General features: G+C 41.2%; 1 protein-coding gene across 1 annotated transcript; it reads left to right on the plus strand.

Annotated features, from left to right (window-relative positions):
- The first annotated feature begins 2934 nt into the window (after positions 1-2934).
- Positions 2935-4547, plus strand: LOC114042273 (olfactory receptor 51Q1-like). The gene has a single exon (XM_027860939.1). The coding sequence runs from the start codon at positions 3339-3341 to the stop codon at positions 4284-4286; it is 948 nt and encodes a 315-aa protein (XP_027716740.1). The 5' UTR covers positions 2935-3338; the 3' UTR covers positions 4287-4547.
- The last annotated feature ends 11064 nt before the right edge of the window (positions 4548-15611 follow it).

Below are 15611 nucleotides of genomic sequence, written 5' to 3' on the forward strand. Positions count from 1 at the left end.
TGTGAGAGAGAGAGCCTGTTTGAGGCAGAAAAAGGAGAACCTAACAGGTAAGGTACCTGAAGAAAGCCTCAAGTAGGGGGACTAGGAAGATTCATGGAATGGGAATAGTGTGTGAGTTCAAACTGACACTTTGAAGAAACTTCTCTGTAAAAATGGAGGTTTGGTGAGGACAGAATAAATATGCAAACTTCTGAGGGGGTTGGAAACGTGGCATACAGATATGTTCTATCAACCATGATCTCATCTGATATTGGAAATGGTTAAATTTACTATGGGCTGAAATAGGGATTCTTGACTGTTTTTGTCCCTGGATCATCCCTTTGGCAGTCTGGTATCACCTATGGTCCCCTTCTAGAAAGTGTGTTTTTAAATGTATAAAATAAAATACATAGCATTAAAAAGGCAACCAATTATATTGAAATTCAATTAGCAGAGTAGCTAGGTGGTAGAGTGGGTAGAGCACTAGCCTTGGAGTTGGAGTATCTGAGTTCAAATCTGGCTTCAGACACTTGACACACACTTAATAGCTTTGTGACACAGGGCAAGTCACAATGCTGATTGTCTTGTCAAAAAATTTAATTATATATATATTCATATATATAATACATATATATATATAATATATATACACACATATATATATAAAATCACAGATCCCCGGTTAAGAACTTCTGGCCTACAGAAGTAACTAATTTCATAAGAGGTAACTCAGGTCAGAAACAGAACCAACATCTGGAAAGAATTAAATGGTTCTTAGATGACTACCACATAATTCATTAACTATCAGTCATTCGCCTAAAATTTATTAAGGATCTACAGTTTCCAGGCACTGCACTAAATGCTGAGGACACAAAGAAAGGGAAAAACAACAACAAAAAACAAACAAACACACAAAAACCAGTCCCTACTGTGAAGAATTTAATGAGTTTAATGGTGGGGGGAGGGAGAAAGAGAACAACATACAAACAGCTATCCACCATTAAGATATCTACAGGGGGTAATCTCAGAGGGAAGGCATTAAGATTGAGGAGGGGTGGGAAAGACTTTCTGCAGAAAGTGAGACATGAAGAAAACCAAAGAAGATGGGAGGGAAAATGAGCAGAGAAAGTGTTCCAGGTGTGAGGGAGGGCTAGTGAAAATGCTGGGTGGGGAGATGGAGTGTTAAGTTTAATTAAGAGTAAGGAAGCCAATGGCACTCAATCAGAGTATGTGGAGAGGAGTAAGGTATAAGAAGACTTGGAAAAGTATGAAGGGGCTAGGTTAGGGTAGGCTGTAAAACCTTAACAGAGGATTTTAAAGGTAAGAGCCATTTGGATTTATTGAAAAGAGGGGTAATATGGTCAGATGTGTTTGGAGAAGATCAATTTGACTGCTGAGTGTAGGATGGACTTGAATGAAGAGACACTGGAGACAGAGATCAAGAAACAGACCATTGTAATGATCAGACCAGGCATGAGGTGATGAGGGCCTGAACCAGGTGGTGGCAATGTCAAAGCGGAAGTATTGGAGAGATGTTATGAAGGTAAATGACGGGATTTGATAACTGAATAGGTAAAGTGTCAAGGATGGCAAGTGGGTTGTAAGCCTGGGGCACTACAAGAATGGTGTGCTCTCAGGGGATTGACCTTTGGAATGTTTTTGGAGTGAGCTCAAGGAAGGTCACTCTGGCCTTCCCCATACTACCTGTTGATGATAATATTTCAGGCTGAATAAAAGAATAAAAGAATCTGAAAACTCCAGGGGTACAGACTACTTGTCTAGGTAGATGTGGAGTTGACTTCAGGAGCCTTTCTTAGCCTCATAGGGAGTTGGAAGGGACCTCAGAGGCCTTCTTTATCCAATTTCCTCGTTTTATAGATGAGGAAACTGAGTCTCAGTAGGCCCAAGGTCACATAGCTAGGAAGTAGCAGAATTACACTATAAACGAGGGTCCCCTCACCCCAGAGCCAGAGTATACCACATTCTGCTATCCTGCCTCCATTTTTGTCAGGCATAAATCACCAACTTAGAGAATTTCAGAGTTGGAAGGGACCTCAGGGACCATCTACAAACCGTTTACCCCTTTACAGCATGTAGAACAAAAGATCACTCAGAATTAGTTTGACCTTCCAAAGGTAAATTTTGTTGGATCTATACTGTGGGTAGAAGGACAGGCAGGGAAGGCTCATTCCCTCTGTATTCCTCCTGTGTTCCCACTCACAGATGGTCCTAGCTCCTCTCATATTCCTGGGCTCCAGTGATTCTTTTCTATCTTGCCCTGGACTGGGTCTTGCTTTTCCTCTTCTCTTCTGTACAAGGTGCTGAAAAATTCCTTCTCCATTTAGTACAGGTTGTTTTTTTTTTCCCCTAAAAAAACAGAATCTGAGAATCACAATATAAAACAACAACCACAAAACTCTAGTCATTTCCCAATAAGCTTCAGCCCCATGTTATCGTAACAATAAAAACAACAAAAAGCAAAGTGAAAGAAGCAAGCAAAGCAATCAGGGTTATTTTACCCCATAGTACATCACCTTTGGCAAGAGGAAAGAATGTCTCATCACAATAGCCAATCTGCATTATATTGTGTTTTAAGTTTTGCTAAGTGCTTTATATAGGTTATCTCACTGAGGCCTCCAACAACCCTGTGAGTTAGGTACTATTATCTCCATTTTACAGATGAAGAAACTGAGGCTGAGAGATTAAATGACTTGTCTAAGATCACACAGCTATATCTGAGGCAGGACCTAAACTCAGCTCTACTCTAACACTAAGACCAGTCTTCTCTCTGCTCTGCTATCTAGCTGCCCCATAAATCCTCTCTCATGTATTATCAGTCACTATATTGTTGTCAACTTCTCATTTCTCTAAAAATAATCCTGTGATCTTCATATTAAAAAAAAATAAAACAAAACAACAAAAACCTTCCATAATCCTTTTCTTGTATAGTGCCTATATCACCCCAGCTCCATCTGACAGCCTTCTCTGTGTCCCTGTCTCATCCTTTTTCATAGTCTAAGGTCCTCTTTGGTCTTTTATGTTTCTGTATGATCCTCCTTGCTCTTGGGTCCCATGCAGAGGCAAGATGCCTGATATGCCCTGAGCTCAATGATAAGTTATCTGGTTTACCATCTCTGCCCCCCTCTACAGGTTCTCTGTGATGATGTGTTACTCAGATATTACGAGGGGAATGATAGAAAGAGGAATAAGTGAATGTTTCTCAAAGCCTTATAATTATATACATGGAGTATATTATTTTGTAAACAGAAAAATTATAGCACTCAAAAATTCTCTTCAAAATAAGACACTGTCTATTCGTTTGTAGAGAGACACCTGCCCTGGAGCTACATTCAACTGTCATGTCAGCCAACACTAACACCACTGAAGAATCCTTCTATTTCATCCTTACGGGAATCCCAGGGTTTGAGGCAGTGCACATCTGGATCTCCATCCCCTTCTTCTGCTTATACATGATTTCTTTGATTGGCAACACCACCATCCTGGCTGTCATTTGGACAGAGCCCTCACTCCACCAGCCCATGTACATGTTTCTTTCTATGCTAACACTAACTGACCTAGGTCTGACCCTCACTACACTGCCCACAGTCATGCGCCTCCTCTGGTTCAATGCCCGCAAGATCAGCTTGGAAGCCTGTTGTGTCCAATTTTTCTTCCTCCATGGCTTCTCCTTCATGGAGTCTTCGGTCCTTCTGGCCATGGCCTTTGATCGCTATGTTGCCATCTGCCGCCCTCTCCACTATGCCTCTATCCTCACAGATGCAGTTGTCAGGAGGATTGGGATGGCCATTATTATCCGCTGTGTTGTAGCAGTCTTGCCCCCTCTCTTCCTGCTCAAGCGGTTACCCTTTTGCAACTCCCACATACTCACTCATTCCTATTGCCTCCACCAGGACATGATCCGCCTGGTCTGTGGTGACACCACAATCAACAACTGGTATGGCTTTGGGCTGGTCATTGTCATCTATGTGCTTGACCCTCTCCTCATTGTTTTCTCGTATGCGCTGATATTGTTCAGTGTCTTACATGCTGCCTCCCCAGCTGAGCGTCTTCAGGCCTTCAACAGCTGTCTTTCCCATATTCTGGCTGTGCTTGTTCTCTATGTGCCTATGATAGGGCTGTCAATGGTCCACCGCTTTGCTCGGCATGCCTCCCCGCTGGTCCATGTGGTGATGGCCAATGTCTACCTGCTGTCACCTCCTGTGATGAACCCCGTCATCTACACTGTGAAGACCAAGCAGATCCGCCAAAGTATCCTCCATCTTCTCTCTCAGAGGAAGGTGCATTAAGAATGGAGTAGAGACTGTGGTCAGTAGAATCATAGCAGGCCAGGAAAAGAGAGAAATTGCCAAGAGATTTTTTTTTTAACAACTTCTATGTCAGTTCATTTAATGAAAATCTGGCATATCTAGATTATCACGTTCACTTCTAGGAGCCACATTTTCAAAGGATATCGGTAAATTCTAAAGGGTCTGGAGTCAGGAATGCAAAGGAGTTTGGAGCAGGAGAATCTCCTCAATAAAACATTTGGATACAGGAAGAGGGCATGGAGATCTGTCTGGAAGGAAAAAAAAAGGAAATTACTATATGAAGGGAAAATGGGTCCCAAGGACAATCTGCAACAGAGCAGGATACAATTGTTCAAAACAAAAACAAAACAAAAACAAAACCATAGAGTTGGAAGGATCCTTGAAGGTCTACCTCAACTATGCCCAAACCTGGATCTCCTCTATAATATCCCCAACAAGTTATCTTTTAGACTCTACATAAAGACTTTCAGACATAGGAAACATGTTAACTTCAAGACAATTCATTCCCTTTTTGGATAGCTCTAATATTGCTTGGAATTAGAAGGCTCATCTTCCTGAATTCAAATCTAGTTTTAGATACTAACTGTGTGACCCTGAGAAAGTTACTTAACTCTGTTTGCCTCAGTTTTGTCATCTGTAAATAGAGCTGGAGAAGGAAATGGCAAACCACTCCATTATCTTTGCCAAGAAACCACCAAATACAGTCAGAAATAGTTGGATATGACTGAAAACAAACAAATAAACAAAAAAATGAAAAAAAAAATTCTTCCCATTACTCCCCACTTGTGACTAGGTTAAATAAGTCTAATCTTGCTTATGCATGATTTCCATGATTGAGAACACCATTATTCTGGCCATGATATAGACAGAGTCCTCACTCAACCAGCTTATGTATATGTTTCTCTCTATGCTGGCACTAACTGAACTGGGAATGACAGCCCGCCAGATGCCTTAAAATAGCTATCATACCCACCTCAAGTCTTCTCTTTTCCTGGCTAAACTTTCGCTGGTTCCATCTATCCATCTTTGTTCTCAATGTTCTTCCCAAGGTAGGACTCTCAGAAGTAATCAAAATAACAGAGGTAAAGTTGTCTGGGGAGTCATCTCCAACCAGGTGGATGTGGATGGATTTGGCTTGAGTGTTAAACAGTTATTCTCAGCCTGACAGAGTGGAAAGTGGATTTGGATTCAGAAGACCTGAATTTGAATACTGGTATTGACATTTACCAGGGCTATGATTGTACATACCAGCTATGTGACAATTCACTTTATCTCTCTGACTCAGTTTCCTCTTTTGTTAAATGGGAATAATCACAGTTATGCTAATTTTCTCATAAGATGGTTGTAAGTAAACACAATAATATAGATGCATAATGCGTGATATAACAGTTAATCTCATGCATATTTGAAGCACTTTGTAAAGCATGAAATGCTCCATAACTGTCCCCTGTCATTTCTATTATCATTGTCCTCCTTTTCTCATTAAAAAAAAAATCAGTAGCCTTAGCTTCCTCATCTGTAAACAAATGTTTGTGCTGCTACATCCCTAACATAGCTCTTGTAAAGAAACCACTTTCTTCCACCCCTCTTGCTTTCCCATACCTTTCTTTCTCCTTTCTCTCTATCCTCTTCACTTTCACTTTTTTTCTTATTCCATTCTTCCTTTCTCTCTTCCTCCTTTTTCCCAGGCATGGAAGTAGCCTGCAACCAAGTCTATGGCCACCAGGGGGTATGTGTTTCCTTTACTGACGATAGTCAAAACCGGACAAAAGTACTTGGTGGGGCTACCTAGAAGAGGCTGCATCTGGAGTCGTCTTTTTTTTCTGAAGAAAACCAGTCCTGGGTAGGAAATCTGGGCTTCTGGTTTCCAATATTACATGCTTCACTAGGTGACCTTAGACAAGACCCCTTCCCTCTCTGGGTCAAGAGCGATAGCAGAAAGAAAAGACAGTAAAGGTATCTTGGATGGACAAAGTACATTCTATTTCCCCAAATCCTCCAGATCGTTCTCATTTCAGTTCTCATTCAGTGCTCACTATGCCTGTGAATTCAAACTACAAAGCAATTATTTTCTCCAAGTTGAAGATGGAGTCCTGAGATCCTGAGAGCTCAACTGCTTTTTTTTTTAAGGCATATTTTATTGATGATGTTCATCTTTACATCAATCATTTCCAACCTTCCTTTGTTACAAAACAAACAAACAAACAAGTCTACTATGGAAACCATGTTCAACAATGTATACGTTATCTCGTCCTAGAAGTCCACCATATTTCTGCTCAATTCACTTCAATTCATATTTCAACAAATGTATTAATTTCCTATAGTGGTCAGAGAAATACCCCAGGGCCAAGCTACTAATTAATCAAAGAGTGTAAGAAAAGAAGTAGCGGGCTGAGTTGGGATAAATAGGCTCTTATCATTTCTATGCCACTAATTCCCTGTATAATCCTGGACAAGTTACTTCTTTCTGGGCATCAGTTTCTGTATTTAATTCAACAAACATTGAGCACCTACTATGTAGAATATAAATTCTTCAATTGTAGGAACTGCATTTTTTTTTAGCATTAATAAATGCTTGTTCAACTTAATTGAATGTGTACAAGGCCCTGTGATTTGCACTGGGAACACAAAAATTTAAAAAGTCAGAGGCTTTCCCCCCCCAAAAAATTACAAGCCAACAGAATGATATAACATGTACCCAGATAAATACTATACAAAGGAGAATGTAATACGGTCAAAAGAGAGGTCCATTTAAGTTTGAGAAAGAAAAAAGTCACTTCCAGTAAGGTAATGGGGCACAGTTTTGGAAAGGGCCGAGGTAGCTTTTCCATAGTGGAAATGTCCCTGAGCTAGGATTTGAAGAAACATGGGGGTTTCAATGGGAAGAGATGGGGTTTCAGGATGAAGAAGAGTTCAATGTAGGTGTCGGAACCCTTGGAGATCCATGTGAGAAAAAGGGTGGATGGGTGAGAGCAAGATAAGAACAGGGGATGGATGACAAGTAAATTCAATTTGGTTGCAGTGTCTAGTAAATGATGGAAAATGAGAAAATGAGGCTGGATGATCTGTGAGGATTCTCTCCAGCTCTAAAAGTCTATATTGTTCTGGGGCAGCTAGGTGGCACAGTGGATAGAGTGCCGGCCCTGGAGTCAGGAGGACCTAAGTTCAAATTGGGCCTCAGACACTTGACACTTACTAGCTGTGGGACTCTGGGCAAGTCACTTAACCCCAATTGTCTGGTCCCCCCCAAAAAAGTCTGTATTGTTCTAAAAAAGTTGTGAGCTCCTATTGTGTTCACCTAGCTTGGTACCGAATAGAAAGGATAGTCCCTGAATTGCAGTCATTGATTGCATCAACGACAAACAAAATCACTGGCTATCAGAGATAAAAGAGACCTTAGAGATCACCTACTCCAATCTGATTTTTTTTTTAATAAAAGAGAAACAGAGGCCAAGAGAAATCGACAATATCATAGATATAGGAAGGGAATGTCGAGGGGTCTATCTAGTGTAAACCTTCTTATTTTATGGATTTTATGGACAGAGGTAGGTTAAATTATTTGAGTAAGGTCATACAAAGAATTTAGAATTCAGTCCATCTGACTTCCAAGTCACTACTTTTTCCTATTGTACCATTCCAAAAATTCAAAATCTCACGGGTACTAACTGACAAAGCTGAAACAGCAGACAACTCATTAATTTTATATTGAGAGAAATTGAGCCCTGGTCTACTGACTCTAAGTCCTGTATTCCTGCCAGTGCATATCATGCTACATTAGCAGAAAAACTTCTCAACTTTTGAGATTCCTCCATCCTTTATTCTCATCTTTAGCCTTTCTCAGTTTATCTTTTTGAAACTGCCATTTCTTTCTCTACAGACAACACAACAGAATGATATCTTTCAACAGACTATTAGGCCTTTTCCTTTTCTAATTTTTTTCCCCACTGTCAGCATGGAATCAAAGCTAAGATTTGTGGCTTTGAAGAAGAGTCAGGGCTGTGAGAGTTCAGAGAGTTCTGAGGACTCTGTCTGAGCTGGCAGTACTAGGGATTTGAGCTGGGCTCTGATGTATGGCTAGGGTTTGAGAAGGCAGAATAAAAGCCATTAAAAGTGAAAGGAGGCTGTTTCTAGAAGATGTAGGGGAAAGACTGAGCCTAAAATAATAGAGATGGGGACAAGAAGGAGACCAACCATGCTGAAAGTAGCTGTTGATGAGATTGTGGGGCTGGGGGAAGTAAAGATATGTGGGGTACACTTAGATTACCCTGTGATTTTAACATCAGGCAAGGACTTTAAAGTTAATCTTGTAGACATGGGGACCTCTCAATGATTCTGGAGTAGGAGAGTCATATGTGCAAAGTGATTCTTTAGGAACACTAGTCTGGCAACAAGTTAAGCATGGACCGGAGGGGACAGGCTGGATACAATGGGAACTGTTAATAGTATTTAAGTAGGAAGTGGAGAGGCCAGGAATAGGGTAGAGACCATGAGACTTGAGAGGGAGAAAAATTCAAGAGAAGGAAGATAGGATAGGGGTTGACACCTGTCATGCTCCCATGGTGAACTGGCAGTGCAGTCAAACATTTGACTTGGTAGAATCATCCCAACCTCTGGAAAGCCAGGATAGGTACAAGACAACCAGAGCCTAGACATGGCAGTGCTTGGGTTCCATAGAAGACAATGTGGTGTAGTAGAGGCAAGAAATCTGACTCATACTAGCAGCCTGATCTTAGAAAAAGTCACTTCAACCATCTGAATCTCAATTTCCTATTTGGTAAAATGGGGGTAAAATGCTTACAGAATCGACTCACTGGATTGTTGTAAGGCAAATGCTTTGTAAACCTTAAATTTCTATAGCACTGGGGGCCATTATTATCATTACTACTTGGCAGACCTAAACCCAGACCCTAGTGACAGTAGTCTATATTGAGGGCTGTTTTTATGTTTTACTCAAATCCTAGCCCATGAAAGAGTTGGACTTCTTGAACTTTCTCAATACTCTTCAATCTTCCCTTCTTTCCCACTTTTGATAACCCTACACTTTCAGAGACTATTTTAAGATGCAGAAAAGGGAGTGGGAAAGAGGGGCTATGAAGCCCCAAACTCCTGCTCCATGTTTTTGTTTTTTTGGTTTTTTTTTTTTTTTGGCTAGGCTCCTGCAAGGCCCAGATAAGCAGTAGGAGCTAGAGGAAAGAGAAATGAGATAGGAAGGAAGTACCTAACAGAAAGCGCCATAGCCTTAGGGTTACCTAGAATCTTGGCCTGACTGTTGCTCATTTACCCTCTGGCCTTGGGGAAGTGCCTTAACCCTTCTCAGACTTTTTTTTCTCCACTCTAAAATGAGGATGTTTGACCAGGTGGTCACTGAGATCCTTTCCATTTATGACATTCAGTTCTGTTAAAATCCAGCAATCCCAGAGATGGGCAGAGACATTTATACCTTTCCCAAAAGATCCCTCAAAATTAGTAAAAGCTGATTTGCACATGACGTTCTCCATAAACTATATGCTGGGTATCTATTTCCAAATATCTAGCAAGTCACTCTAATCACAACCTTCTCTGCACGTAAACTACTGTCTGCCCTTCTCTCCACAACATTCTTCCTGTTCTTTTTCCTCTTCCCTCAATGTCTCCCTCCAGGCCAGCTCTCACTACTTCATCATCCATTAAACAATTATTTTTTTAGGACTGACTCAATGAATGTCTATGCCTCAGTCCCTTCCCTTCTTTCTCTCCTTGCACCCTTCCTCCTTGGCCCACCAATTTCTTCCTTCCCTATACCCCAGACTATTCCTCAGTTCTTCATGCCCTCAAACAAAAGAAATAAAAGGAAAAAAAAACAAAAAATCATGACATCAACAACTAAAACTCAGTTCTTTCCTCATCTTTGTGCATTCTGTGTCCATCAAATCCTACTGTCCCTTCAAACACAAAAACATCTCTAGGCCCCATGGGCTAGATTTCTAGAGCTACCTAAGCTCAAATTTAACTCTCCCACAATCTCCTCCAATGCTGTAGCTTCAGGGCATCTGACCTGTTGTCTTGGGAAGCCAACGACTCCTCTTTTCCCCTACATACTCCACATGCTTCCTACTACTTTGGGGACATTCACAAAATGATTGATTCTGGATCTTGTCTTTATTACTTGATTCCCTAAGGCTGTGAGATGGGAAGGTGGCACAGGATGCTGATCTCCAAAACCTTCAGTTTTTTTTTCTATACTCACCTCTCATGGGACTAAGAACCCCATTTCACATGGGGCCCCAAGAAAAATGTAATATTATGCAGTGGAAGGAATTTCAAATGAGGTACCTGAGTATGAACCATTGGGTAAGTCACAACCTCTCTGGACCTAGGTTCAGCGCAGCAGATAGAATGCTGGACTTGGAATTGGGTTAAAACCTAAGTTTGAATTGGCCTCAGATACTTACTTAGCTGTGTGACCCTAGGAAAGCAAGTTCTCAAGGCTGGACGGCCTTCAATAACTCCAAGTTCTAAATCTATGAACGTATGATCTCATTTTCCTCATCTTTAAAAGGAAGGGAATCATCCAGCTCTAGTCCTAAAATCCTACAATCTTATACAACAAAGGAGTACATGAGAACAGAGACCTTCAGCATCCACCCCTTTATGATGAGACTCTAGGTCATTCCAGAGCCAGGCACCGTCTGTGCAGATTCTTTCTGGTTGGGGGGCTAGATGCCCTCCTTAACTTTATTTCCACTTTCAAAACCTCCCACAGGGGCATATCCAAGACTCAACCTCCAACCTTATGTGGAACTGTTTTATATCCACTCTGTTCTTGTCTAAGAGGGATGAGAACCCAAGGACAATAGGTAAGGCATAGATTTGGGGCTCAAGCCATTTTTTTTCCAGCTCCAAGAGGGATGAAATCTAGTGTCTGGCATTTGACACACATGTTTTTGTCTCTTTCTTGACTTCACAGGATTTAGACTTTAAAGAAACCAACCTCAGAGAAAATATTTTCCAACCTAATTTTCACAAATGAGGAAACAAAAGTTAAGTGAATTTTTTAGGGCCACATAGCTAGCAGAGATTTGAACCTTTATGAGTTGATTTTTTTCCCTTGAGAGCATCCATCCTGGAGAGCCAAATGGGCCAATATGACTATGGTTTTAAAACAGAATGTAAGGGGGAGCCTCAGGGCAGAATCCTAAGTGGTCAGTTTAACTTAGAGTAGTCAAAACTTCCTGAGTGACTTGTGCAAAACAAGAAAAAAACAGCAACAACAACAAAGAACAGAATTTGGAGAAAAAAGATTTTTCTCCAACTCGGGTGGGGATAAGAAGAAAGTATGGAAGGTCTTAGGAGGAATGGAGGGGCCTATTTGGTGGGCCTTTCATATATTTTTATATTTTATATTTTAGGGATAGCCTTGAATTTGGTCCATGGCCTAGGCTCCTAGGCACAGGCTTGTCAATATCAGAAAGGTCCCATCTCTCTTGGCTGACTCACTCCACAGCATGGCCATAGGAGACAGACCCCTGTTAGGGAAATGATAGGACTATCTTCAAAGACAGAGGAAGGGCATGGTAAAGGCAGAGTAAGGCAAGGGGGAGGGTAAAGGAGGGAAAACACACTCCAGGGTACTCTTTCCTATGAGTTCTGCTATTTTTTTCTAGTCAACTGGTTATTTGGCCACTATCTGTGGTATTTTTAGACTGTCTCCATGTTTTCCTTGGATATCCTCCTGATTTAAGCTTACCCATATCATCATTGCCTAATTTGACAGGAGTTGCTGAATCAAAAATGTCTTGGTTTGGGATATCCCTCCCAAAGGCTTCTCATTCAAGCTCTCTCCCCCAATGTCTACACATGAGTAACTCAAAGTATGGTATAGTGGATAGGGTATTAGACTTGGAGTCAAGAAGTCCTGGGTTCAAATCCTATTTTAGACACTTATTAGCTGTGTGGCCCTGGGCAAATCACTTAAAAGCTGTCTGCTTCAGTTTCCTGAGCTATAAAATGAGAATAATAATATCATCTATCTCCTAGGGTTTTTGTGACACTAAAATCAGAGTCCTAAAGTGCTTTGTAAACTTTAAAGTGCTATAAAAAATTATAGCTATTATTTTTATTATTTAGCCTCTCAGTATTCCAGTTTGCTCATATGTAAAATGAGAAGCTTAGACTCAGTAGATGCTAAGATCCCTTCCAACTCAATCTATGAGCCCATTATCCACTGAAGGAGAACTTCAGTGGGCTGTGCAGTTATTTTCCTGTTTTACTTTCTACTGTTTTTAAAAGCCTTCAAAAGAAGGATACCCACATCCCACTTAGCGGCTCACCCACAATAATTCTAATGCCCTTCATCGTAGGAAACAAACAAAAGAGAAACAAAAAACAAACAAACAGAACAAAATAATTAGTCTCACTGAATGGAGAAATAACAAAGCTGTTCAAAAGTGAAATGGGCTGCCTCTCATGGTAGTGAATTCCTTGTTCCTGGAAACATTCAAACCTAGTCTGGATGGCAATTTGTTGGGGGAATTGTAAAGGGAATTCCTATTCCAGAATGGTTGGTGTTAAATGCTTTCTCAGATTCTTTCTAATTCTGAAATTCTGTGATCAGATGAAACAGATTTTGCTCAATGTAAGCATGACTTTTCTTGCACTTAAAGCTGTCCTAAAGCCTTTTGGGCTGCCTAATGAGTTAGGAAAGTTCCTATGACTCTAAGTGTTTATAATTAAAGTAGATGCTAGAAGCCCATGAGTCATATATTGCACAAAGGACTGCTGTGTGAGGCGAGGTGGGGATTGGACTCAATGTTTTCTAAAGTCCCATCTAACATAGAAATGCTCTGATCTTATAACCATTTCTCCTCCCGTTCCCTCTACAAAGCTTAGCCCAGCATTGGATGTATAAGTGCTCAATCCAGACTTGATGGTTCAATTATTATTATTAAGAAGCCTTGAATCAGATTATGGAGTTGGCACAGAGCACTAAATAATGTGAGATACTCTGGCTGATAGTGAAGCATAGGCAGGGCAGAGACAAGCCCTGGTGTAGAAAAGGGAACGGAGGCAGGGTAGTGAAAAGAGAACAAACTATAGTCATTTTGTGGGTCTAGGTTCAAGTTCTGGTCAGGAGTTGGACTAGATGTCATCTAGGGTCCCTTTCAGTTCTAATCCAATTATTTTATCATTCTATTCTCTTATGCATGACTTCAGAAGTTACTATACTAAGTGTTACCACTTGCTTTATATTCCCTTATCCACATCATGTACCCAAGGACCCAAAGCCTGCCTCTGATTCTAACACCAATGTGGCCAAATCCACACTCTCCCTTTCTAATCCTGTTCTCTCATAGGTTAAATTTGGCAAATACTCTCCTTTTCCCTTCCTCTCACATCCCCCAAATCCAACTTCTCTTTAATATTTTTTTTTTGAAAAACGGGATTTAAGTTAGAAGGGTGGCCACTTACTAGTTGTATGATGATGGAGAAATCAAATAAACTCTCAATATATTGCTTTCATTGTAGCTGGGGATAATACTATATACTTACCCCTCAGAATAATCATGGGAATTAAATGATATAATGTAAGCAAAGTGCCACATGAACCTCAAAATAGCCATTATTAGTGAGGAGATTGTAGAGTCTTCATTATTAAGGATCTATTGGTACTGTAACCAAGGCCCAGAGGAGGGCATGGGGCTGTGATGGCCTTTCTTAATGGCATCCACATAGAACAAAGAAGATACCCCCCAACCCCTGCCCCACAATCCCCAAGGTTTTTAGCCTAGGGAGTTTCTCTAATCCTATTTAGATAATAACAGTGATGATAGTAATTCCCGTTTCTACAACATCTTAATATTTATAAAATGTTTTTCTCATGATCCTATAAGATTAAATGGCTAAAAGTGTTATTATTATCATTTTAAAGATGAGAAACTGAGCCTCAGAGTGTTTACATGATTTCACAACTATATCTGGATCATGTTCCTAATTTTAGCACATGCCTACTTGGGGAAATGTGGTCTGTATAAGGTCTCCCTTTGGTCTCAAACCACTTCCTTCCAGTTGCCTACCAGTTCTGACTTGAGTCTGTGGGGTTTAAGAACTGTGTGTCTACCCCTGATTTATGCCTTTCAGAACTTAGAGACAAGTCCTGTCCCCTCTCAATCTCCATTTCTCCAGATTGAAGAGGTCTCATTAAAAAAAATGATCTTGTTTATTCTCTACCACCACATTTGATTCTTTTTCACCCCACAATGCCCTGGATAATTGTAGTTATTGTCACTTAGAAGGGGCAAATAGGAAGGACAAGGACTGTAGCTGGGGTTAAGAATGGGGCTCAAAAGGCAGAGCAGGGAAGGAGGTAGGACAAGGCTGGACATCTAACTATACCGAGCCTGACTCAGCAAACCTGAGGTCCTCTGAGCAGGGAAGTCAAGTGTGCCCTCGTGTATCAGAGTCCCCAGCCAAGGCAGGGCAGGGCAGAGCTATCAAGGTCCTCCAGGTGGTGGTAGGAGGCCTCCCCAGATCCAGGCTGTGAGATAGCAAGAGGGGTCAGGAAAGCAAGGTCGGGGTGGGGTCCTTGGCCCTCCAGGGAGATAAAGAACGTGCATAGGCCATGGTTAGGGGTGTGGGGGGTAAAGGAGGGTGTGAGGCTGTATAGACTCTGAGAAGCAGCACCTACCATTCAAGTGCCCAGTCATGGTAATCACCCCCAACACAATATGGCACTACTGGCACTCTGAATCCCCCAGCCCTTTGCCCCCAGGAGCGAACATTGTCTAGGAGCCCAGGCAGTTGGTAGCAATCTTTGTTTAGGAGAAGGGTCACAGGGCAGGATTCGAGAACTTGACCTAATGCTAATTCTTAGGAGAATGGTGGTGAGATATGAGTCAGAACTCAAGGCTCTGCAATCACTGTACATTGTTTCTTGAAGACATTAACTCCAAGTGTTTGTATAGCTGCTGACAATGAGATGTGCGGCCATATAATGTGGCTGGCACATTATTGGACTGCATTAACAAAAAATCTGATGTCCATTTTGCCTTCAACTAATTCTGCCTCCATCATATCTCCTGCATTTCTCTCTTTTCTCCACCACTTAGGTAGCCACTATTCTATTTCTGTACCTCATCACTTCTCACCTAGATCATTATAATAATCTCCAAACTCTTCTGTTTTCTACCCTCCTCCCCAACCCAATCCCTTCACAAGGCTGCCAAATATTCCTAATGAATACACTAGAGTATGTCATTTCCCTGTACAAAAACCTTCAGTGGCTTGTTATTAGCTATAGGATAAAATACAAACTTCCTCTCCAGGGTT

This window comes from Vombatus ursinus, unplaced genomic scaffold, assembly GCF_900497805.2.
Source record: "Vombatus ursinus unplaced genomic scaffold, bare-nosed wombat genome assembly UNPS02014337.1, whole genome shotgun sequence".
In the NCBI taxonomy this organism is placed as follows: domain Eukaryota; kingdom Metazoa; phylum Chordata; class Mammalia; order Diprotodontia; family Vombatidae; genus Vombatus; species Vombatus ursinus.

What these genes read in the sequence shown, in the direction of transcription:
- LOC114042273 (XM_027860939.1), top strand. Translation starts at nt 3,339, where the DNA reads ATGTCAGCCAACACTAACACCACTGAAGAATCCTTCTATTTCATCCTT.